Genomic DNA, 27,172 nt, shown 5'->3' on the forward strand with positions numbered 1-27,172 from the left:
AAGCACTGTTAGGGCAATGAGTTTTCAAGTCATCTGCTGCAATAAGGTTTGGGGTCCAAAAAAGGATAAAACAAGACTTGCCATGGATGACAACAACAACTAGTACTCAGAGGTTCCCCCTCAAGCCGTCGCTAAAAGAGAGAATGAATTTGTTGATTGCATGACTGTAGGAGATAACTGGTGAAGTCTGTAACCCAGTCAGTCTTTGTATAATTACTGGACACATCATGAAGTCTGAACCATTGTTTTGAATCATATGTCATAAGATTTCTAAGTATTTTAATTTCTGGTGCTATGCATAGTTATTATTTGAGTGTTGTGGAACTAATGCCAGGCAACATTTAAAAATTCTACATTTTGTCATAGTATAATAACTATATACCTGCCATGTGTGGGAAATAAACAAGGATTTATTTCCTCCTGTTTCTTGCATTTGATCACTCAGACTTTGTCTCTGGGGTCAGACCTACCAGTCAGGAATAAATCCCTACAAAGCTTACATAAGTCTAGTAAAATTATGAACATTGTATAATGCACCCAAAAAACTTCACCAGAAACTGTTAAATTGTTTCATTTTCTACATTTCCTTTATGTAAATCATTCATAATTTAAATCGGACTCTGCTCAGACTTTTATTTCCTCCTGCTGAAGAACATGAAGACTCTGCCCTCAGTAGCATATCAAGTGAGCAAGAAGAGCAAGCAGTGCACTCCATTCAAACGAACAGACGTGTATTTGCATGGAGTTTAGCTAATTATCAGGGCTTGCTGGAGACAAAAGAAGGGCACCATTCAGTTACGAAGGGCATTGTTAATTCATTGCTATCCTTCGTTAATATGCGGCTAACTCCAATAATTAGCTAAGCTACATGCAAATGTCAGCCTTATTCATTGTTATGAAACTTACATCTCTATTCTCCCTGCCTAAATGTCATGCCACCAAGAGCGTTTATTTTACTTCACTGAAAAAAATGAAAGTGGCTCATTTGCCTCAAATGTTTTTTTTTTTTGTTTTTTTGAGTGCTGAAACATGTAGCACTTTTTCAGGCCATGCTTTTTTCTCAAAATGGGACTTGAACCCAGAACATCTTTACCATGCTGGTGATGTCATAAACTAGTAGTCAGTCAAACAAGTTATTAGTTTAGAAGCTGATTATCCAAAATAAAGTTCATTATTTAAATGTGCTCGACAGAGAATTCAAATAGATGGATCTAACTAATCGCAGAGACGTAAGCACAGGATGTCGAAAGTTCCCTGTTCAAGTTCCTGTCAGGTGTATTTATTTGTGTGTGTGTGTTTTTGTGTGAGTATGGAGGGGTGCACGTAAAATTATTTCATAAGTGCAAGAGCCCACCCTTAACAGTAATATTTATTAAAAACTGCTAATGATTATCCTGCTAGCCATGAAACTAAATTAATCCAGGACTGCTATGGTTTAGCCATATGGTAAATCCTCAGTCAGTGTTATTTCCCAGGAGTTGCTACTTCAGGTTGCATCAAAGGATCACCTATTGATTGTCATTGTTAGGTACCAGGATTGTTTAAATTTCTTACTTTTTTAATACTTGCCTGTTGCTAGAACTCATGGTGAATATATCTTAAGAACTGGTGATAATTTCTCTCTTCTTAAAGAACCCATTAAAGCAACCGTTTTTATAATTATGTAGCCATTTTTAGAAGTGTTTTTTTTAATTTATTCCAAGTCCTACTATATCTGCACTTATGCTGGGGACATGACCTTAGATTTTCTTTTTTTATCTAAAGAAAGGAAGGCCTGAATTTGAACTTGGTCACAACCCAGAACATCGGGCTTCCTCACAAACAGATGTGCATCGTTTAAAACAAACATAAAGCCTTTTATTACAGTTTTTCATTTTGTTTCACAAGTGACTTGGTGTGTACCCAAATCACAGCAAGCCTACACACTGGCTTGGCATTTACAGATTTAGCATCCTCCTATGTACTCTGGGTTACGTTTATTTTTAAACATTTTTTGTTGGAGCTGGCTGGATGTTTACAAACATGTCTAGAAAATGGCCATTAGATTACTTTTATAATTTTCACGTGTGTGTGTGTGTGTGTGTGTGTGTGTGTGTGTGTGTGTGTGTGTGTGTGTGTGTGTGTGTGTGAGCTTGTATGTGCATGTGTGTGAGCTTGTAAGTGTGTGTGTGCATGTATGTGCGTGCGTGTGTGCATGTATGTGCGTGCGTGTGTGCACGTGTGTGTGTGTGTGTATGTGTGTGTGTGTGTTTGTGTGTGTATGCGTGTGTGTGTGAGCTTATATGTGTATGTGTGTGTGTTTGCGTGTGTGCTTGTGCGTGTGTGTGTGTGTGTGTGTGTGTGTGTGTGTGTGTGTGTGTGTGTGTGTGTGTACTTGCGTGCATGTGTGTGTGTGTGTGTGTGTGTGTGTGTGTGTGTGTGTACATGTGTGTGTATGTGTGTGTCTGTAATTGTCTGTCTGTCTGCTTGCCTGTGTGGAGTAGAACTGTAAGCAGCTCAGCCTTCTTTCTGATAGTAGGTAACAAACTGTCATGTCAGTTTACTGGAAGCTAAGTCTTAGTTACACTTCATCCTAGGATTCAACAAATAAGGAGAAGCCTTATCCTCCCCTTAATCAGGAACTCTGTATTGCTGTAATGCGAATGTATTTACATTAGCATTGATTGATTGTGTGTTTTTTGTCTGTTATCTCGAAATAAGATGTTAGGATATAGCAGGCAGTTAAGCTCCTTCTTCCATTGTTAAGTAAATAAGAACTTTAAATTAGGAGTACCTTAATGGCCTGGACTCCCATATATTTAATGTTAGCTAGCCTTCACTTACTACCAACACGGTACATATGCACGGTCACAGGCTACTGCTGCTAGTAAAAGGAGAGGCTTCCCAAAACAACTTACTGACAATCTTGTTTCAGGAAATCCCCACATACACTTGTAGCTCCACTGAGCTCGCAGTATGTGTGCAGTTCTCATTACCAAGATGAACATTGTTAATCGTAATTTATAATTCACAGAACTTAAGAGAAATGTACCTTAATTACAAGGTTTACAAGGTCATTGTAAATATAGTGAGTGCCTTTCTGTTGCCTGCTTGCCTGTCACTAACAAACAGCATTTGGACTCTGCCTAGTGTCTGCTACCCACGTTACCAAGTGGCATCTTCTGTCTTAGGACATTGTACCTAAATATTTATTTTCCCATCTTTTGTAGGAGAGGATTACATATATTTGTAGTTGTAAACTGAAAAAATAAAAAATTACATGGTTAATGAAGATTGTTTATTCATTTTGTCTGAAAACTAATGAAGGGTAGTTTATTTTATTTTGTCTTCTTTACTTGCTTCGTCATATACCTCTCGCTAAATGGAAAAGAACTAAACATATTGGAAGTGTAATACTAAATAACAGTGTAATATAATGTAAAACATCTTGCATGAGCAGAATGTGAAGGACTTGTGCAGAGTTTTAAATTGCAAGTGAAGGAACACATCTTGCAAAAAATATGTAGTGCTGAGTTTAGCATTTTTAGCCATGAGATGACATTCTGAGTAGCAGTTTATTGGTGATTTAATTTTCCTAAACTGTATCACCAGAACTGAATTATTACCCAACAGGAATTCAAGATATGCAGCAAAAACAAGTAGCTAAAGATTAGTGAGCCGGCAGTAAACTATAACTTTATTCTTACCTATCTATTAGGCTCCTACATCCTCAGTTGTAATGTATGAGAGTATATATGCATACCTCATTGAACCCCAACATATTTTACGAATGTTGTACATCTTGTGAGTTGTACGACTTGCGTGGGAGCATCGCTTTCTAATATTTTGTGGTTTTGAATGGTGACATGGGATTCCTTTCTAATGAGACAGTATTTCATTTTGTGTACATATGGGATTATGTCAGTGAGATTTTTGTGATTTAATATTTGTGCACAAAGTGACAGCATACACCAGAGAAGGTATTAGTAGAGGTAACTGCTTAGCAGAACAAAATCAAATATGATAAAACATTATAGAAACTGGAAGCAGATTCAGCACATTATGTGATGTAATGAGATGTTATGGCGTGAAAAGATAGGTCACTTGCTGTCACTGTAGGTAATTTACTCCAGTGTCTGTCCCATTTCCAGAAGATGTGCTCGTGGTGTAAATGACTTAATCCAGTGTAAGGCCTATTTATAAAGCAGGCTTACACTGGAGGCCAGATTCTAAAAGACTTGCTCTTGTTGGAAGTTATTTAATGCATGTATTATATTGGAGTAAGTCACTTACACTGAGATCAAGTCTTTTGGGATCTGGCCCCATGTTTTGATAAAGAGAGAGGGATAGAGAGAAACAAAAGACAGTTAAAGAGACATGAGCACTAAAAAAGGGAGCACATGAAAAGGAAAAGTGGAGGCAACGGGGAGAAAGCAATTTAATTGCACCAGTATGAGGATTTGTCAGTGGGTATGAAACAGTGCAGCTCCATTCCTGTCTAAGCTATTCATGCTACTATACTGTCATTAATGCTACAATACTGTCATTAATGCTGCCATACAGTCATTAATGCTACCATACTATCATTAATGCTGCCAAACTGTCACTAATTATGCTATACTATCATTAATGCTACCATACTGACTTTAATGCTGCCATACTGTCACTAATGCTGCCATACTGTCATTAATGCTACCATACTATCATTAATACTGCCAAACTCTCACTAATGCTGCTATACTATCATTAATGCTACCATACTGACTTTAATGCTGCCATACTGTCACTAATGCTACCATACTGTCAGTATTGCTGCCATACTGTCATTAATGCTGCCATACTATCATTAATGCTACCATACTGTCATTAATGCTGCCATACTGTCATTAATGCTACCATACTGTCATTAATGCTGCCATACTGTCATTAATGCTGCCATACTATCTTTAATGGTGCCATACTGTCATTAATGCTACCATACTATCATTAATGCTGCCATACTGTCATTAATGCTGCCATACTGTCATTAATGCTACCATACTATCATTAATGCTTCCATACTATGCTCAGGGCACATGATGTTGTGAATTAAATCAGCCCTGTTTCACCACAGTAACCCATATTTTCATACTTACCTTCATCCCATGCAATTTCCTGGCCCCTTTCCAGAGCAGTGAGGCTAGTTCATCTTACCAGTCCATGGCTGTGCATAGCTTTTCGGATTCTATGGACATCTGTCACCAACTGTCACATGCCTTGAATGCAGAGCAATTCTTTTGTTTTATCTCAGCTCGTTAGAGTAACCTTTATGATGTCAGTTGTTAGCTGGGTAAAACATAAAAGCCACATTCTTGAAACAAGTTAGTGTTCTATCTGCTTCTATGCGTCAGACGCACACACACACACACACACACACACACACACACACACACACACACACACACACACACACACACACACACACAAACACACACACAGCAGACTGGAATATGAATAGGGCTTAATCATGGATGCAGTTTGTTGTATTTGCCTCAATAATCTGATTTTTGCTTATTTATTACCATGTGGTCTTTGGATAATTCAAGACAAAAGCATGCATGAACCTCATTAATGTTTAAAAGAGTGAGGTAGCTGAATATTAATGTTGACTTAAGCATTTAACAAACTACAGGCATTTCTAGCAACAGGAATAAAAACTGCTTTGCAGTAAATGTTAAGTATTGTAACCTTTTCACTTAGAATTTATTTAATTACATTATAAAGCATTGAACACTTATCCTTTTTGTTTGGGAGATCTACCATTCAATGAAAACTATTTAGTAGTCTCCCCAAGGTCAATTCCTTGTTGTTAAAAGTCCTGTATGTGTAAAGCATTGTTTATCTTACTGCAAGACTGAAGTAATTGAAAATACAGTTGTCAGGCTGGGTATCAGCTTCTCAGAGGAGATCCATTTTGGTTGTTTGTAATGGTACACAGCTGAGCAAATGAAACATTTTTTAAACTAAACTAATTGTTATGTTTGGGTAACAGTTGCAATTTTTTTTACTTGGTTCTTTAGTGTGCATCATATACTTGAGGAATAAAGTTTAGTCTGAGTGCCATTTGTCATGAGCCAATCTGGTCTTCCGTGCAGCATATGTCTAGCTTTTACATGTACAAGCCTTGCAGTTTACTGCCATCTAATTTGCTTAGTCTATTATGTCAGTACTTGTCATTTCAGAGTGTCATATGTAGTCTTTACAGAGTGAATGGTTAAGGGGTTTAGCTTGCAAACAGAAGGTACAGGGTTTGATTATCAAACATTCACTGTTTGTTGACTTTGGGTATTGAGGATTGGCATAATGGTTATAGAGTTTGATTCTCACCTTTGACAAAAATTGGTTAGGCGTAAAATGATCCACAAGGTCAGCTTGCCTAGTATTTCCTTTGTTTGTGTCTTTCGGCTTTTCCCAGTTAGGGGTCGCCACAGCGGAACTCCGGTCCGCTAATGATTGGTAGTTGATTTTTACGTGCCGAGTTACCAGCCCTGACGCACAACCTTCAACGAAGGTACGCCCATTCATGCATGTCTCCACGCAGAAGATGCTCTAGCTGAGAATTGAACCAGACAGCGTCTTACTGTGAGGCGACAACACTACCGCAGCACCACCACCGCCTAGTACTTCCTAAGAACCTGAAAGAGAATACAATGCTACATAACCCTTTCAACTTCACATAATAGTAATTATGCTAAGAAATTGTTACCTTATATAATTCAAGTTTTCAATTTTTGTAGTGCATAAGATGGGAAATTTAAAAAGTTGCATAGTAAGCTCAGATAAATACCCCTAGAATTATGAGATTACTCTGTTAGTCATAATCTGCATTGTACTGCACTGTTCACAAGATTCAACCAATGTTATAGCTTAAAGCACGACTAGATCACGCCATGTGTTGTAAACATTTTTCATTCATTCATTCTTTCACTATCTGATTAGCCATTTATTCCAGTTCAGGGTTAGAGTCGTTGAGCATAACCTGGCAGTCGATGAACTCAGTTTAACTAATTCCTGATGGGACACCATCACATTAATGGATACTCACATGTATACAAAACCCGCATCTAATATTTAGTAATGTGACTGTAAATTGTAGTTTGTTGGAGTAAAGAAATATGCAAGATACATTAAAATAAAGCTGCACTAAATTAGTTCCTCTCATTTGTTTAAATGCATAGCTCTGATGCAGTTTTATAAAGTTCAGCATTAATGTAAGCTTTTTTCTTTCTTTCCACAGTTGACAAAACTTCAGCAGTTGTCTTTGCACCAACTACCATTTTCCCCCCTCAGCCATGCTTCAGTAGTTTCAGGTGAGTGCATGATAGTTTGTTGGAAAATGTATTCAGTAAAATAACTGATATCTTTTGTCCGGCTGCTGTACGGGTTGTTCTAGAAATCTAACTTCAGTGATGTTCAGGAATGCAGCACCACTGACTTCACTAGTGACCTTTGATCAGTTAGTAACCTCAGCACTCACATATCAGAAAACGGAGTGGGCACTTAGAACTTCAGCATTGGCCGTCTCAGTACTATAGATCAAAGGGGTGTGAAAGCCTGAACAGCACCTTCCAGGTAGCAGTGCACGTGGAGACAATAAAAAGCTGAAGTATAGGTAAGCCATCTTCCAAAGGGCTGCCATTCTCACTGATGGCCTTTGAAGTCCTGACACATAGTTCCGATATTGGTATACCCTCCCAGGCGTGGCAGGACATCAAACAGCAGTCCAACAGTAGCAAGACAGGGAAGGATGAATGATGGAGAAGGCAGAATGGGAGCATGGGGCAGGAGAAAAATAAAGTGATATTTAAAATATTATAGATGACATTGGGAAAACAAAGCCCTGACTCTGACCCAGATGAGCCAGGTTCAGACTGGGTCTCAGGTGTTGGAGAAGCCAGCACCAAGGGGCAGATTTTAGTAGCTGCTGCTAGCTAACCTATTTTGGAAAGTTGGTGGATTGGATTGCTTCTGTCATGGGCTGTAGTGATGGCTGGAAGGTGCAGCAGTAGTGTGAAGGGTCATAGTAAGTATATGATGTACACCAAGCAGTGCATGGAACTGTTGCTGGACATTAGTGCATTTGCAGAACTATTCATATTTCACATGGCCATTATTGGGTGTCCCCACCAATGCAGCAGGTACACCAAATACGTTTTCCTTCCTCTCATCAGCACAGTACTCTCACATTGTAGATACATAGTGTGGAGACAACTGGAATCCATCCTTAAATGTAATTGCTCCCAGTCCGAGAGAGGTGAAGCCACACTCTCTAGCATTGGCATGAAGTGGTCCTGAAAAAGAGTTTCAAGGAATGAAACTAAACTCCATTCACAGCTGCTTGGATGATTCCCCTTGTCAGTTCTAATGTAAACTGGAGATGTGTGGGAGGAGGTGACAGTTTGCAGGTAAAGGTGGCAAAAGACCCAGGAAAAAGTATGACTTGTGAAAGATTGCTTGTAAACTCAGGCTAATATTCCTGAACCTCTTACAGCAGTCAAAAAACTTTTTAATCCAAGCTTTTGTCATACATATGGACTCTTGTTGAGAATTCTGACACTGAGACACCCCCACTCAACCACGAGATGTGCAAACCTCTGTTGCTACTTCCTTTCAGGCATGCAGATTATGCAGAAATATGTATACTTGGTGAAGGTGTGCAGTTCTTCAACCTGGCCTCTATTAGTTAATGGTTTATCAGTGTATCACTAACACTGATCATCCATAAGCTCTGACCAATACCTGTAAAGCCCTGCCCTTTTTCCTAAGACTGGTGTTACGTGAGGGTTTTCTAACTGTATACTAAAGATAGATTCTACCATTCCAAAATTTTTCTGTCAACAATGATTGGTGCTTTCAGCTGTCCACCAAAGAACTTGCACCTTAAAAGCAGTCAGTATTTTTAGCTCCAGTATTTCTTCTGTTCAAGTGCATCTTCACACTTCCCAGCCCACCTGGCTGTTGGTGGGCATGTTAGCTCCATGCATCTCTGTCATGATCAGAGAGCCTGGTAGTGTCACCCAGCTTCCTTCCTGTCTCTCTGTTCTTCCCCTCACTCAGTAGTCAGTGTTCCTGGCATCCCTGGCACCCAGCCTGTCAGAAAGCAGAAGCACCCCACCTTCTGAACTTTTCAGCCTTTAATCAGACTATGTCGTCTCCTTACCACATGGCATTTTAGTGCATTCTCTGCCCCCCCCCCCTTCCTACATAATTGGTATGTCTGGCCTCTGAGGTCCAATGTACCTAGGCAGACACTGCACGTCTATGAATACTATGCTAATGAAATGCACAGTGACATGGTTTGACTTGCACACCTCATTGGTACAGTGTATAATAAACAGTTCAAGATACTATGGCTACTGTTCTGAAGTAGCTGTGGTTAAAACAGGAAATGCTCAAATTTGTAAACTGTTGGTGTACTGTTATTGGAAGATAGAATAGTGTGCAGGGATACAAAAATACAGTGAAATGCTATAAGCGGGTGTTGTGAAATTCATTTTGTTTGTACAGCAAATAATGTGAACATGTTTAAGAAAATTTCTGCTATGTGGCTTAATCTGGCATGTTCGAATTGTTTAGTTTGTAACAACAGCCTATGGAAATGATGCAGTACGTTTTTATGCACGAGTTAGTTCTTTTTGTGCAATTTTGCATTTTAAATCAGGTGTCATTGCAGCCACTCTATTACATAAACTGCAGTGTGACATAGTAATTTGGATTTTGTGGTAACTAAAGAATTTATTTTCCAGTACATGGCTAAAAAATAGTAGTCAGCAGTCATTATATTGTACAAATTCCATTCACTACAGAAAAAAAATTGGCAACTGCTTCAAAACTGTATCTGTAATTACTAAAGGAGATGTATTATGTACTCATTTTCAGTCAGACAATGGCATAAAAGTTTTATTTCCATTCAGTGTCACATCAGTGTGCATTTCCAATTCCAAAAGAAAAGCTACTGCACTACTACTTGATAGCAGAAACCTGCATGAAAATCCCTGAAAAAACGTGTACACATGTACATACAGCACTCACTATAAATAAAGTCAAGTTACATTACATCCTAACCTATCCAAAACAAAAAAAGTACTTTTACATAGGGGGCTGTGGCCACCACACATCTCAACATGAGAATTTCTCCCCCACTTCCTTACTTATAAGTACTAACTCCATGGTGCATCAGCCATAAATAACACTAGCCTATACTAATTGACTGAAGCATGCTGTCTGAAATCAGTTTGAGTAAATACAGAGTCAACACTCTGAAACTTTGACTTTTATATATATATATATATATATATATATATATATATATATATATATATATATATATATGGGTCTGGGACTAATGAGCGAATGGACATTTCACCAAATCTGAAATGGCCGTGCATACTAACACAAAAGTGTTTTTCACCGAAGAAGCACTTAAGTATGCCTGCAGGTAGAGGGAGTTGTGGGGGAGTGACTGTTGCAGAGATCGTACTACAGTGCGGTTAAGGGAATTTTTCCCTTTTCCCCACTGTAGTGCTATCTCGGAGTGAGAATAATAAAGTGGGGGGTGCAGGGGGGCTTGCCCCCCTGCATAAATGCTTTTTAATTCTTCACAGGTTCATAGATTCATAGGCTGGTACTAGGCTATCAGCCCTAGGGCCTATACAATCCTAGCCATAACAATTCCCTGGCTATTTTTCCCACACTATTTACTTCCCTGGACCCCTGTCTAGCAGGGCGACTGCCGTGATTAATATTTTGTTTTTAACGCGCTTTAACGAAAGTGCTTTTTCGGTAAAAGCACTTTCGTTAAAGTGTGTTTGGGTAAGTTGGATTCGGACTGTTGAACTTTCGTTCAACAGTCCTAGATCCAGATATATATATATATATATATATATATATATATATATATATATATATATATATATTTATGGCTTCACTTTGTAATGTAGAAATACTGAAGTCCTGAATTTCAGTATTTCAATATTACAAACCCGAAAGCTCACAAATGCAAAACATTAAAATCACAAGTCTCAAAATCCCGATACTACCTAATAAATAGGTGATATACCTTTAACAGGCTGTACATCATACCCAAACTGCAATGGCGTCTCCGTGCTTTCTCTCTCCCAGAAATATCAGAGCTGTTTATGTTACAGTAGTATCACAAAAAGGCAAGGAAGTGCTAATAATAGATGGATACGTTTACCCGTTTACCACCTAGAATGGAAAGGTCCTGGAAGACACTACTGGTGCTGTAAGTGGAAGACTGCAATGAAATGCAAATTTAGGTTGATTACAACCCCTGTATCTACTGGTGAACAGCTGTCTAAGACAGTAGCAAGTATGCATAGTGGTGATCTGACAGAGATTGAGAGATATAGCATGTGTGCTGAATTAAAGCACAGGGCAGCTGTGTCCAGGGATGCACCATGTCTACTTCTATAGATGTTGTGCCAGATCTACCTACCAGATGAGTTTTATTGCAGGAGGTGGGGAAGGTGCGAAGAAAAGATACAACACCAACAGCAAGGGGAAAACCTCAATTTACGAACACTGAACATACAGGACTGCCCCATTAAGAGTAGTACATTTCTTGAAAACTGTGTAGTAGATGCCACTGGTGACAACAGGGTAATAGTATTCAGCACAGTAAATAATCTGTATGATCTCAGCCTTGCAACCATGCTACCATTTGGTTGACGGATGGCGTCTTCTTTTATAAAGGTGTAATTTGTAGGCAGTTGTACAGTATCCACGGGTTACTCGGCTGTGGTGGATACAGTAAATTCGTCCCCCTACTGTATTCCCTAATGAATAAAAAGTCCCACCATGTGTATAATTCTATGTGAGATTGTGTATTCCATCTGTTGGAAGTGCAGGGCTTTGAAATATCATTCAGGTATGTGCTTTGTGACTTTGAACTAGCCACTATTAAGAGCATCAGGTTAAATATTAATGGAGTAAAGTCAAAAGGGTGTTTCTTCCATTTCAGTAGAAATGTCTGGCAAAAGGTACAACGACTAGGATTGGCACATTTATAAACACAAATATGAGATTCCAAATAGCTGTTAAGTCCTTAAATAGCACTTGCTTTCCTGCCGGAAGACGAGGTTTTACAAGCATATCATGATTTGAAAGACCCATACCCTCCAGAGGAGAAGGAACTGATTAAGTATTTTGGTGACTGGTATGTACTGGAATGGAAGAGGCAGTTTACTACCAGATCTGCTTGTGTTTGTCGATTTCCACCTGTATTTCCAGTAAGTTTCTCAAACATACATGAATTGAACACACAATTCTTGCTTCGAATGCAAAACTCAGTTGAGGCGTGGCTTAAGTGTTTACTGGGTGCCAAGGCAACTGATCTTTCAAGATTAATAAGAACATTGGCAAGAGAGCAGGATAGAGTGGACGAGCTGAGGACCCACCGTGCTACTGGATGTCCGCCCACCCCGAAGAGACATAGATTAATGGTTAGACATACCAAGTTTGAAACAATACTGTCCAATATGGCATATCTTACAGAGGATTTCCTGAAAGCTATTGCTAGAGTGCTTCAAATGTGAGTGCACGAACATCTGCATTTTATTTCTATGGAGTGAATCTTCAGATTTTGAAGTTGTACTACACTAAATGCAGACACTATTCATTGCCTGGTGGTTTGCAAAGGTGGAGGGTTCAAAACAAAAAAAAAGAAGCAGCTGTAGGTATTTTCGTGATTTTGAGGACTTTGGGATTGTGAGGTACATTAGTCTTCTTCTTCGCGTTTGTGAGCTTTCGAGTTTGTAATTTCAAAATACTGAAATTTGGGATTTCAGTATTTTGAAATTACAAAGTGAAGTTATATATATGTATGTGTATATATATATATATATATATATATATATATATATATATATATATATGTGTGTGTGTGTGTGTGTGTGTGTGTGTTTTATATATATATATATATATATATATATATATATATATATATATATATATATATATATATATCTATAGTTGTGTGTGTGTGTTTATATGTATATATATATACATGTGTGTCCAATGTAACTACTGTCTGTTTATTTTACTGTGGAGCTTTTCTCCCCGGGCCTCCGCTGAAAATGGACCCACGTCCAGTCGGACACTCCCGGTCAACAAATTTAAATAAGTAAATAATATATATATATATATATATATATATATATATATATATATATATATATTTGTGTGTGTGTGTGTGTGTGTGTGTGTGGGTCTATATTAGAACATCGAATATTTAACAGTTCGAATCACTAAAGGTCGACCTTTAGTGATCCAACTGTTACAACATCGAATGTTCTAAAAAAAAAAAAAATAAAACAAAAAAAAACTAAATAGTGTAGGCAGAGGGCAAGCCCCCCTGCACCCCCACACCCCCCGCTACTTAAATATACCAACTCTGAGATCGCACTTCAGTGCACTACAGTGTGGAAATGGAAATTTCCCATTTCCTACACTGTAGCGCGATCTCGGAGTTGGCATATTTAAGTAGTGGGGGTGCAGCCCCCCACATGGTGGGTGCAGGGGTGCTTGCCCCCCTGCTTACAGCAATTAGTTTTAATTTCTATCTTTTTTTTATTTTTTATTACTCATTCGATGTTACTGAACTTTGATGATATGGTGTCGACCATATCATATTCGAAGTTCAGTAACTTCGAGTTTATAATATAGACCCTATATGTGTGTGTGTGTGTGTGTGTGTGTGTGTGTGTGTGTGTGTGTGTGTGTGTGTGTGTGTGTGTGTGTGTGTGTGTGTGTGTGTGTGTGTGTGTGTGTGTGTGTGTGTGTGTGTGTGTGGAAGAATAAAAGACATCAACATAAATTATGTAAGGACGCAGTTCCTGATAGACAGGCTTGATGTGCTAAAGTCATTGAAGTGACAAAGAATCAGATTTGATTAAATGACTAAACAATAAGTGTATAGCTGAGTCACTGGAGCAGATAAATGTATAGCTTGGTCACTGGAGCAGATAAATGTATAGCTCTGTCACTGGAGCAGCTCGGCAATGAGAGGATGGACTCGCGCATTCTGCGACAGCTTACGAAACCTGAGGAGGGGAAGCTGTGGTTTCCAGTTTGCTTAATGCTAGAGATGTTTAGGTATCATTTCAGTACACTCAGGAAAAAATAATGAACTACTATGTGCCAGGTAGGTACAGAACATGTATCAACTTAATTTTTTTTCCATTTTCTGTTTTCCCCTTAAAACTAGTTTGGGGTCACAGGGGAGCCAGGGTTATCCAGGCACTCAGATGTCAGAAGACAGAGGTACTAATCCTGGTTGGGGTAACAGAATATCTGAGTTGTATACATACATTCACTCGCACATGCCTTACACACCTACAGGAAGTTGATAGGATCCCGAGTTCACCTGGGTATGTCTTTGGCATGCAGGAGGAAACTAGAACACCTGATGAAAACCTGTATACATGGAAAGGACATATAGCTGAGAAATGAAATGAAGACCTAAATGCCGGGAGGTATCATTTTATTTATTTTCTTAACATTTGTTTGCCAGGTAAGTGAACTGGTCAGAGGACCCTTTTCACATACAACCCAGGTCTTGTAGACAAGAATAATGTAAAATAATTAATACAATCAGATGTGAAACTAGAATAAAAAAATAGAATAACAACATTCAGACTGGCAATAAGATCTCTTGTGTACCTGCACAACATTGTGTGTCATGCTGTAATACTTGCACAACATTGTGTGTCATGCTGTAATACTTGCACAACATTGTGTGTCATGCTGTAATACTTGCACAACATTGTGTGTCATGCTGTAATACTTGCACAACATTGTGTGTCATGCTGTAATACTTGCACAACATTGTGTGTCATGCTGTAATACTTGCACAACATTGTGTGTCATGCTGTAATACTTGCACAACATTGTGTGTCATGCTGTAATACTTGCACAACATTGTGTGTCATGCTGTAATGATGACAAACACAGAAAATGATAACCGGAAGCAAGGTAACAACTGTAGAGGCCACATAATATCTAAGGTACATGTAATAGCAGCATAACACAGCCTCCTAGTTTGTAGAGGGGGGGTGATGTAGAAAAATGAGAATAAATCTTACTGGTCTTCTCACACTAATGTGTAGAGACATGTAGCAGGCAGACAGACAAAAATAAACAAGTAATGCTTCATAAAAAACGAGGAAACTGAAATATATTTTAAACTCTTTAATAAGTAAGACATAAACAGTAAGATTGCCAGTAAATGACTTTGAACTACACAAAGTTCTTTTTCAGGCTGTTTTTACAACCATTCTCTTAATTTAATACACATGCAACATAGTCATATGACAAGTTTGGTTAACCAATACAGATTATTGTTTGCATATTTTGTACTTTCTATTGTGGTTAAGAACACATTAATAATTAATAGAACCCTTCAGTCTTTGGTAAGCACTTGCATTTAACCTTGTTTGTCATTTTACTTCTTTAAATTCCAGTTCAACATCTTTATTTCCTTCATAATGTATCATCAATAACATGAAGTATAAACTTAAGCTTCTTACATTTCTCTGTGTATTTGTATAAGGCATTGAATTCACTTTTGATTTTAGTAGCATATTTATGCTCATAAATACGATCCCTCAATGCTCTATTAATGTTACCTACATAAAATGCTTCACATATGGTTTATAGTATTGCATGCACTACAAATTCTGAATTGCAATCAGAATATCCCAGGACTTCATAACATGTTTGGGCGGACTACAGTAACCGGCATATACTGACAGGTAGTGAATATCTACTTCAGTTTCTGAGAGAGAGGTCAAGGCTCATCATTAAGAAAGCTTGATGTATAAACCACATTTTAAAAAAGATTGGTAAGGGTGAAGGTGGCAATGCTTTCAGCAATGACAGGGGAACTTATAAGTGTTTATCATGTTCTTATTGTAGGTTTATAATGGATTGTCCAAGTTTTTATTGTAGATCCACTCAAACTTCTTATAAAGTACAAGGACACTTTGATTACAATTCTTAATTTGTAGTGCATACAGCAGTGTGTACCAGCTTCGAGGCATTTTTTGTAGGTACGACTAATACAAAAGTTGAGGAATCATATTTATAACCATAAATGAGCTATTAAAATCAAAAGTGAGGTTAAAGCCAGATATAATCACACAGAAAAATGTAAGGAATTTAAGAAGTTTATATTCCATGTTACTAAATACGTCGGGGTACATTATAAAGACAAAAAAATATGAAGTGGAATTTAGAGAAGTAAAAAGGCAAATAAGATGAAATGCAAGTGTTCACCCAGGATCGAATGGGTATATTAATTTTAAGTGTGTTCTTAATCACAACAGAACATATAAAAGATGTAAACAATGATTTCTACGAGTCAACAGAAATTGTCATGTGACTATGTTGCATATATAGTAAGTAGTGATAATGGCAGTCTGAAGAAGAACTCTTTGAAGTTCAAAAGCACTTAACTCGTTTTTTTTTTCTCTCTGACTTATTTCTTCAAAATTTTAAAAGTATATTTAAGATGCTGAGTTTCTAGAATTCTTTTAGTCAAGTTTTACTCTTTTGTTTCTTGTGTCTGCTTGCCAGAAGTCATTTTTGGATTTTCCTTGCTTCAGCTTGATAAAAATCCAATAAATTAGATCTCCACTCTATAGCCTACAGTGAACTAATGGAGAATGGATAAGACGTGGGCCATGATTCATTAATGTACCACAATGTGTTCTCATCTATGTGCACATTGCTGTACCTTTTTACAATTCACTGATGGCCCTAACATGGTGCTGCACTAAGCTCCAGGACAAAGACATGCAGCACCGTGTAGAACTGGGTCAGCAGTCATGTTGAATGCCAATGAGGCATTTTGGGGGAGAGGTATATGCTAATTAGCAATGTGCACTCTCCTCCAGAACCCCCTTTAGGAAGGCATCTACACAGCTGAGCGATTCAAGAAATCCATTGACCATGTTGTGGTATTGAGTAGACCTAGCTGCTAGCCATGACTGTGGTACAGGGATTGGGGGATGGATGAGCCACAAGACACCAGGGAGAACACATCAGAGAAATACCCTCCTGGCACTGACATCATTACAGGAATCGAGGGTGAGGGAATTCACTTGAACCAGGAAATACTCTTAATTGCAAGTGTTGAAATGGCACCCAAGTGAAGATTGAGGGGGGGTCAGGGGATTCACTAGACACCATGGAATACTGATATTTGCAAGTGTCATAACTGCATTGGCATCAGTATGGGGATTCATGGGTGGTAGCATTCACTAGACACCAAGAAATGAGTTTTGTGTATTTGTGTGTGTGGGAGAGGGAGGGGGATGCCTACATGAGCAGCAATTTGCTACAGTGACATCCAGGTCAGCAATGATCTGCACATTGTGGTAGTAAATGTGATTCAAAGACATGCAAATTAGCCAATAATGAGATCTTACCACATTGCAGTTAATATTCCACTGAATTGCAAATTGTCACATCATGGGAGCAGGACGTTTTTAGTTTGAGTCATTCAGCTCATGCAGGGCCCGTTACAGAATCCCTAGGATGATTTAACACAATAGGCAGAAAGTAGCAAATTTGGCAGAAATCAGCCAGCATCTCTAAAAACAGTCACATTTATTTTCTTTAGAAAGATACTGTTTGAGAGATTGGTAGTGCATGAGAAATGGAACTGGAATTGGAATATAAAGAGTTGTTGTGGCAACTAAGACTAAATGCTGGAGCCTTGCCTGGGTTGAATGAATATGTATCTATTAAACTAATACTAAGGATGAGATCAGTCACATTTTGAAATAGAAAATAGGTTATTTATAGTGATGGTTTATTATTGTTTGTTATAGTTAATATCAGTTTGATGTTGATATGTTTACTACATAGTATAATTGCTAATATTATTTTTTTCTCGTATTAAATGACATAAGGAATAACAGTGGTGAAACAACAAAGTGTTTAATAGCACCTAGTGTTTGTGAGTCTTTTGAAATATTTGTCAAATTTCAATCTTTTTGGGAAGAAATTTTCATTGATCTTCATGTAATTCTTCTTTAAGAGATGCATTTTAAATCATTGCAACTTGCAAACAGTAAGTTACTTGTATATTTTATATTGTAATTATTACATGTATTTTTTATGTTGTAGTTTTGTAATAGCTTTTTTAAGAAGTTAGTTCAATATAGTAATTTTGGATAAACCACGGCAATAACGAAAGAAACCACAAAAGGAGCAATGTTCCTGTTAAAATAATCAGGTAAACCAACAAGAGATACTTCCTCATGCACAGGAACAAAACGGCAGTATAAAAGCATCCAACAAACTCTCTCGCAAATATAGAGACGAAATGTCAAAGTCCATATAAAACCAAGACGTCTTTATTATAACATAAAGTAAGCGCTTTCACCGTAAGGCTTCTTCAGACTGTATAACCTCTTACATAAACCAACTCTTAAATAGCACAAACAATTAAACTAGATCGTTGACGTTAGCATTCCCTTTAAAATTTTTAAAGTGGCATTGCATGTATCATCTAGCCATATCCTAAAATCACATATACTAAAATACATATAGATAAAGCTAGACAACATATTTGTACAACGTCAGCTTCATCAACCAAACACTTTAAATAACAGCAAATACATAAAACACATTAAAAACCTTAAAACATGCCCTGGGCAGGGGCATCTAAAATGCATACTGCAGAATACCCATTCATGTTTACTGTCTAGGTCTTGGTAGTTGTCTTTTCTTCAGAATAGGTCGGAGATTAACTTTATCATTAAGACCAGGAGGATGATCAGCTCTACAACGAACAATCCAACGGAGTTCGTTCTCCTGTGTAAAGTTATCTATATCTCCACCTCTAAAATTAGATTTAACAACCTGCATCACACTAAAAGTAAAAGTATGTGTTTGTCCATATAACTTACAATGTTTGGCTAAGGCGTTATGTTCAGAGCCTAAGCGTATGTGATAAACGTGTTCCCTGATGCGTTCTCTTAAATGCCTATTGGTTTTACCAATATAGAACGCTGTACATAATGAGCACTTAGCCAAATATACTACGTTAGTACTCATACAATTCGTTCTAGTCAGGAAAGAAAACTCCTGACCTGTAGTGGGTTGTTTAAAAACATTATCAGTATTAATATATCTACATTGATTACAATGATTACAAGGTATAGTATTATAATACAAATCATTAGACTGGGCATCATTCAACCTCATCGGACAATGACAAAGCAACTGCTTCAAATTTCTTTTATTTTTATACATAAACTTAGGTTTAACACCCACTACGCTTTTAATATCCTCATCTATATTAAGCATATCCCAACGTTTTTCTATAATAGCTTTAATATTCTGGACATCATTAGTAAAATATATTGGCATACTTAACCCAGTGGACGATTGCGGCTGTCCAACATCCAAATAATCATTCTTTTCTGAAAGAAATTCCCTTTTAAAGGGAATGCTAACGTCAACGATCTAGTTTAATTGTTTGTGCTATTTAAGAGTTGGTTTATGTAAGAGGTTATACAGTCTGAAGAAGCCTTATGGTGAAAGCGCTTACTTTATGTTATAATAAAGACGTCTTGGTTTTATATGGACTTTGACATTTCGTCTCTATATTTGCGAGAGAGTTTGTTGGATGCTTTTATATTGCCGTTTTGTTCCTGTGCATGAGGAAGTATCTCTTGTTGGTTTACCTCAATATAGTAATTTTGTTTTAAGAGATGTTATTGTACATCAAGAACACGTAACTTTTGCTATAAAAGGAAGTGACAAATCTTATTGCTTTTTTCTGATGAAGTCACACAAAAAACAATTAAAAATGAAAGTGATAAACCTTATTTTATTTGTTTTATAAATAAAATATGTCTTTATTCAAGTGCATGGTCCTCACCTCTTCCTCCATCTAGAGCAGTTTTTTTATGTTTTTTGGTTTTGTCTGCACACATCGCCATTCCTGTTTTGTTAGATTTTTTTATTGCTAACTGCAGTGTCACTCTGCCGTGTTGTATTAAGTTATTAAATTTAATCTTTTGGATACATACATTTAAATGAAAGCAGACAATTATACAACATTAAAGACAGCTATGTAGCTGTGCACTATGGATTTCAAATACATCACCAGATGTATCATATGGTTCTGAATTACTGATACATTTTTTTTAATGATGAAATGTAGTGGTGCTTTTTTCCCTACAAGTTCAATACCGAATTTAATCCCCTAAAACGAGTTTTTGATTTGTTTACTAATAACCTGTGGTTTTGATATCTTCTAAGTTAGTTATTACTCACAGCAGTAAAATGATAACATATTTTGAATAAAAATAGTAATTACTCTTATCTTGTAAATGACAGCCGTTATATTAACATGATCGTATTCAACCTAAAATAGACATGTCTCTAAGAATATTAGCTCACTCACAGTTCTAAATTTCAACTCAGATCTCCATCATATCTTATTGTGGCTCGCCTGCAGACATATCTGAGAGAGACTGTGCCACACGCATTAATTAACACATGTGTGAAAAATGTTTCATATTACCGCAGCTTCTGGTTGATCTCTTCAAATTCATTGCACATCTTCTACTGCTGTCATTTTGCTAATCAGCTTTCATCTTAAGCAAAACCTGCCTCCTTCAAATCAGTATGCAGAAACTGAATTCAGAGAGGATGTCTCCATTTACTAATCTTTTCTTGTCCATCACTGTCCTTACCGCACGAGCTTAGACAATTAATCAGGCTAGTGACCCTAAGATGAACCGTTTTAATTCCTTCAATGTCATTTCTGCAGTGGAAAGGCTCAGCCTGCACTTAATTCACCAACAACTCTTGGCAGATGCCTTTGTCAAAGTGGGATCAACAGCTAAGTCTGCATTTGACCCATTTCTTAATATGATCTGTCCACCAGTTAATCAGTCAATCTTTATCATTCTGTTGAAGGGAACAGAATTCTTAATATGCATTCAAACAGTTGAACACATTGGCAAAAATAAAACAACAGTATCACACAATAAAACATGAGTGTAACAGTGCTGTGAAATATTTGAGTAAGTACATACCTGAATTCAAAGACTTTCTTATTTAATTGCAGTGAAGTATCAGTTTACGTCTGTCTTCAGTGCTGACATAACTACACAAATCTTTCTCTCTGCAGTAGTTATCTTTCAACGGGCCCATTTCAGCTGTGCCTTCTTTGGTTTCTGCCACATGTTCCTTACAAGTTGTGCAAACTGTAATGATGTCATAACAAAATGAGTCTAATGCATTCTGGTTGCTTTTTTTTTTTTTAAACCAGCCTAATATACTGAGGCAGAGATGTATTTTAAATTTGGTTTACTTCACATGTTGGGATTGAATTAGTAGGCTTTTAAGCAGATTTTTAAGCAACAAATTTATTCTTAATAGTTTTTGTTGCAGTCATTTGCATTATTTTATTTATTGACACATATGTTATAATCAGTGAGAAAAGCTCATTTGTATAGAGTCTCAGTGTATAGAAAAACAACAGTAATTATTCATTAGCAAATGTAAGTCCAGCATAACTGGGACAATAGTTTTCCATTGACTCATCAGTCTGGAATTCAGTCCTGACCTCTGTGGGATCAACAACTAAAACTGATAAATTGTGTATGTGAAACTTGCCTGCATTAATTGTGTTATTCTGGGTTTTTTTTGCAATGTACACTAGTTTCCCCTGCATCTCAATATGTTGCCCTGCACCACATTTTGTGTGTGTATGTATATATAATATATATATATATATATATATATATATATATATATATAAACATATACAGAGGGAGAAATAGAGATATGCACTAAAGCACAAGGGGCTGTGCATGTTACAGGTATTACCACATGTCCAGTAGTGTTATGAAACAGAAGCACAAAGGACTCTTTCGGGTAAGAGATAGTCACATTTGGTATCACCTCAGACCCTCCCCTGGGTGCTCGCAAATGTATGTTTCACTTAAGTCTTCAGGTAACCAAAGTGCTCTTCTGTCTTGAAAACTGTCTTTTAGCTCCCCCCACCTTAAAAAGCTTATCATAGCCTGATAGACTCCCCTGAGCCTTTTATGTCTTTGGGCATTGCAGTGAACACTACGTAGTTGCAGATGGAATCTTCTCAGTTAATAATGTGTGTAGGATGTCTCCTTGACACCTTGTTTTACCAGAAGAGTCTTCCACAAAAAAGAACCCCTCCATTACAGTGGTTTAGTGTCTCTCTCGTGGTGTCTTCAAATCTGACACCCGTGAGTATTTGTTTGAGAACTGTAAGACAAATAGTAGCCACAGCAGACTCATGTCTACATGCAGATCCTTCAGTGAACCCTAAGAAATTAACAGAACCAGTCTTTAAACCAGAGGTAAAATAAAAATCTCAAAAGTTTATATACAAGTCACACCTTCCATAGAGGTTTCATACAGTTTACTATTGTGTTCATGAGAAGGATGGAGTCAAATTCACTTCGCTTCAAACCCGAACCTCAAATGCTGGCAATGTCAAACACTGATAATGCGGAAGTACAAATCTCTCCCTCCTCTCAACCCGTGTTAGTGTTTATCACAAGATCGCATTTGATTTGTATTTCAGCAATACCGAATTTTAGCAATGTCAGTTTTCGCAGACGTGAGTCAGTGTTACAACCATTCGACCGAGTCCATCTTGATAACATGATAGTAAACCGTTTCATACCCCCAGTTTGTCTTTAGAAAGTCCCATTTGCCTCCTGATTCCTTTAGGAACACTTACAACAGGTGTTTCTGCCCTGAGTAGGGGATTATTGTCAGGGCAGAATGGCCCGTGATGTGTGGTTTCACATGGAGGTCAAGCAGCATGTAAACATGTTGGAGAAGGGAGCAGTCCTCGACTCTCCAAACCCTTCAAGACTCAGATGAGGTCCCGTTTTCATTTACAGGAACAACACATAAGCAGAGAGACATTTTCTCACACCTCTTGTCCCAGAAGACCCAGAAGTGTGGGAATATGCCACATTTTTCAGTCACTTTCTGATAGCAACCCATACTACTGGAGCAATGAGCTCATTAGCAAACAAGCTTGTTCTGTGTGTCCTGTGGTCTCTAAACACATGGGTATCCCAGAATCTGTTCCATCACTGGCAAAAGCCTCGTTCTCATCTCATTGCATCCCCAACCAAAATCAAATGCAGAGCATCTTCCTCTAACACACCCATTGAAAAGATGCCCCGGGGATGCTCTGATCTAGCAGTGACCCTGAAGACTTCTGTATTCCTTTCCTCCTAATCCCCAAGTTCCTCCAGAAATCAAATCTGGACAAGGTTAGAGTAATTTTGCTAAACCTCATTTGGCCTCTGCAAACTTGTTTCCCCCTATTGTGTTCTCATCCCCTGAACAAGCCTCTATGTCTGAAAGCATCCAGGATCCTTCTCTCTCTCTCTCTCTCTTTCTTTCTCTCTCTCTGTCTCTCTACAGTTCACCAAGTCTCACCTGGGCATTCTGTTTGTACTTTTAGTCCTTTAGTTACTACAGTATTAATAGCCAGGAATGAGGCCTACCATACTATGTTGGTATGTCTACAAAGACACAATGCTAGGGTAACCCTGATATTTTTTTCTGCCAGGAAAGACATATAAAGACAATTGACCTTATTTCTCAGTTTGGGCTTCATCTAGATGTATGAATCACATCACTCCTGGAGTATTTAGCCTATGTCTTTAACATGCCTTGAGTCTTTGCTTTATTATTTTACATCCTCAGTGATATGTAATTTTCATCAAATGACACATATTTTCTCTGACTCCCCCTAAAGTTTTTTAAACTTTTGTTAAAGGAACCTTCCAAATTTGGTCTGTTTTAAAGGGTTATGTTCCATCTTGGGAATTTTATTATGGAAAAGCTTACTTTATTTAAACCCATTGATAGGGCAGATGTGAAATTCTTGTCTTGGAAAATCATATCAACATCCTTTACTAATGCATTCTGTGGGCACCTACAAGAATGCATGGATCGTGCTATCCCAAGCAAAACCAAGACTCACTTCTCCAAGAAAAGGAAACCAGTCTGGTGGACCCCTGCCATAAACGAGCTATACAACAGAAGGAGGAAACTAATACAGAAAAGAGCAAAATCCCAACAAGGGAAGACATCCCTGATCAGTATCAGCAAAAAGCTACGATCCCTCATATAATCATCCAAGGCGAGCTTTGAAAGAAAAATTGTCAAAGACTCAAAGACAACCACAAGGCATTCTTTAGCTATGTCAAGAATATAAGTGGCAATGTTCAGATCTGCTTGGAGGTAGTGCAGAATGGCACAAAATACACTGAACCGACCAATATCGCCAGCATCCTGGCAAACAAGTTCAGTGCAAACTTCACCCCCCTCTCACCCCCAAAAGGGTCCATAACCATACCAGAAGAATGTAGAGCCCTTGAAATCACAGACACTCAGGTTAAAACAGCCCTCTCCAAAGCCAAAAACACAGCATCAGTGGGACCAGACAGTGTCCCAGGCTGCGTCCTACACAAGCTCAAAGACGAACTAACCCCTCACCTAAACACACTGTTCAAACTCAGCCTCTCCACAGGCTACGTACCCATAGAGTGGCTCACAGTAATGGTTATTCCACTCCACAAAGGTGGAAAAACAACAGACCCCGAGAACTATTGCCCTATAAGCCTGAGTAGCTTGTTCTGCAAGGCTATGGAGCGCATCATCATGGAACTCATTAACAGAGACATTGGGAACCTCCAAACACGGGACGCTACCCAGTTTGGCTTTGTTAAGGGCAGATCATGCCTCCTAAACCTGGTGGACTTCTTTGAGACAGTTACCAAGGCTATAGATGAGGGTATGGTGGTACACACAGCCTACCTAGACCTCGCAAAGACCTTTGACACCATTCCCCACTCTGGTATTATTCACAAGCTCGCCAGCCTGAACATAAACCCCTATGTCACAAGATGGGTTGCCATCTGGCTCATGGACAGAACCCACATAGTGAGAGTTGTGGGAGCTAGGTCCGACTCTAAACCGGTTACAAGTGGCGTTCCCCAGGGCTCAGTCCTAGGACCCCTCCTGTTTGGCATATACTTCTCAGAGGTACAGGCAAGCACAGGAGGACTATGGCTGACCAAGTTCGTAGACAACTGCAAATTAGGGGCTATAATTGACTCTCCGGCTGACATAGACTTCCTCCAAAAAGGTCTCACTGAGACAGATACGTATTGTCAAAATCATGGCCTCAAGCTAAATGCCAAAAAGTGCATAGTCATCCCCTTTGGAAAAAACAAAGTACCCACAAACTACCACATAGGTGGTAGTCTCCTAAATACAGAAGACGTAATAAGGGATCTGGGGACCCAAGTAGATAGTAATAGCTCCTTTGATAATCACATTGCCAAAGTGGTTAGAAAATCCTTCTATGTGGCCCACCTAATCACAAAAGGGTTTGCATCCAGATCAAAAGAGGTCATTGCGCCCCTCTACTCATCACTCATCAGACCCATCATAGAGTACAACGCCCCATTTGGGATGTACCTTACAAGACACCTGCAACAGCTGGAAAGACCACAGAAGTACCTCACCAAGAGGATCACTGGCCTCAAACAGATGCCCTATGCAGCTTGACTGAAGAAAAACCAGCTGTACTCGGTTGCATACTGCCTACTCAGAGGTGATCTCTCCCTGACATACAAGGCCATGTCCAACCCAGAATTGGACATGCTTCACCTAAAGAAAACCATATCCCCTCGAGCCACACACTCTAGGGATCTAAACCTCACCACAGCAATAAATAGGACGTGCTGGAGGGATAGATTCCTGTCCCAGAGACTTCCCATGCTTTGGAACAAGATTCCAATCTACATTAGGCAGAGCTCCTCGCTAACACTCTTCAAGAGAAACCTTGACGAGTGGATGGGAAACAGAAAGTTTACCCCGGGGATCACTTCAGTGGCTTTGCTGGACAGAGGCACAGGGAAATAATCTAAGGGGGTAGCGAAAGCCAACACATTCTGGCTAGGCTTATAAATGCCTTCAGGCAGATAGCCTAGTACCTACCTATGAACCTATGAACCTATATTTTAATGACCGTTATTTAAGTTAGGCATGTCCCTGAAATTCAGGCTTCGTCCACAGTTCCTCCTCTTTCAGTGTTTCACAAAGCTAGAGTGTCCAGGTGAACAAATTTAATGTGTATGCCAAAATGTAGCAACCTAAACCAAAGTATCAGTTTGCATGCATTCTTTCTAGAGTACTCTTAAGAAAGTAGAGAGCTTTTGCATATATCGGATCTTCATAGGCAATTAAGGTTCTGTGAACAAAACCAAAAAGTAATGAAAGACTTTTCAGTTGTTTATCTCCTATGCCTTTGGGAATCTGTAACGTAAGGTAAGTAAAATAACTTTATCTAGCTGGATGCTTCAGTGAATAACATTTTGTAATGAAAACTATAACAAATATTTACCTGGAAGTCTTAGAACTCATTTCACTACAACAATGGCATGGTCTATTTGAAGAATTTTTTTTGGGATGAAATTTGTGAAGGTGTGACATGGGCTTCTCTGCATACTTTCATAAAACACTATAAGCTGGATTTGAGCTCCATGTCTACCTTTAGGGTTTATATCATCCTTGGAATTTTTTCATGATGACAGTCAGGAGGACAGAATAGTTCTGTAGTTGAACAGTATGGACAAGATCACAGCAGATGTTAAACGTGTGTACATCATACAGTGACAGTAGGCTAGTTTGTCTCCCCCCTCCTCAGCTTAACTAACTTCCATGTCCCACCTAAAAAAAAATGGAGAATTGCTTAACCTTTTGTTGTGTGAATTATTTTGACTTATAGCAGTTTGTCACCCACTAGCAGTGGAACTAATGATTTGGAGCCTGGAGGGAATTGCAGAGAATTATATGGTAGGAGTAGGGATTACAGCTTTGTGAATATCAAACACTCCCACTTCCGCTCATCACCCACCCCCACAATCAGTTTTACTTTAAAGAGTTCAAAACAACAGAGTTAGAACTCTTTGGCCACAGATAAAAAGAAATGTATGACCCATATCCCTGCTTCATATATCACTGCTGGAACTTCCTCACAACCCAGCTGAAGCACATATTCAGTCTCTCCCTAACACAGAATAGTATG

General features: G+C 38.4%; 1 protein-coding gene across 3 annotated transcripts in view; it reads left to right on the forward strand.

Moving 5' to 3' along the window:
* PCBP4 (poly(rC) binding protein 4) overlaps positions 1 to 27,172 on the forward strand; it is a 1,043,920-nt gene that overhangs the window by 925,070 nt on the left and 91,678 nt on the right. For all 3 annotated transcript variants that reach the window (XM_044077471.1, XM_044077469.1, XM_044077470.1), the window contains one exon: positions 7,256 to 7,328. In XM_044077471.1, coding sequence (XP_043933406.1) covers positions 7,256 to 7,328 — 73 coding nt within the window. The remainder of the gene's footprint in view (positions 1 to 7,255; positions 7,329 to 27,172) is intronic.

The sequence above is a fragment of the Protopterus annectens genome, chromosome 7.part0 (genome assembly GCF_019279795.1).
Source record: "Protopterus annectens isolate FY-2018-M chromosome 7.part0, PAN1.0, whole genome shotgun sequence".
NCBI lineage: Eukaryota > Metazoa > Chordata > Ceratodontiformes > Protopteridae > Protopterus > Protopterus annectens.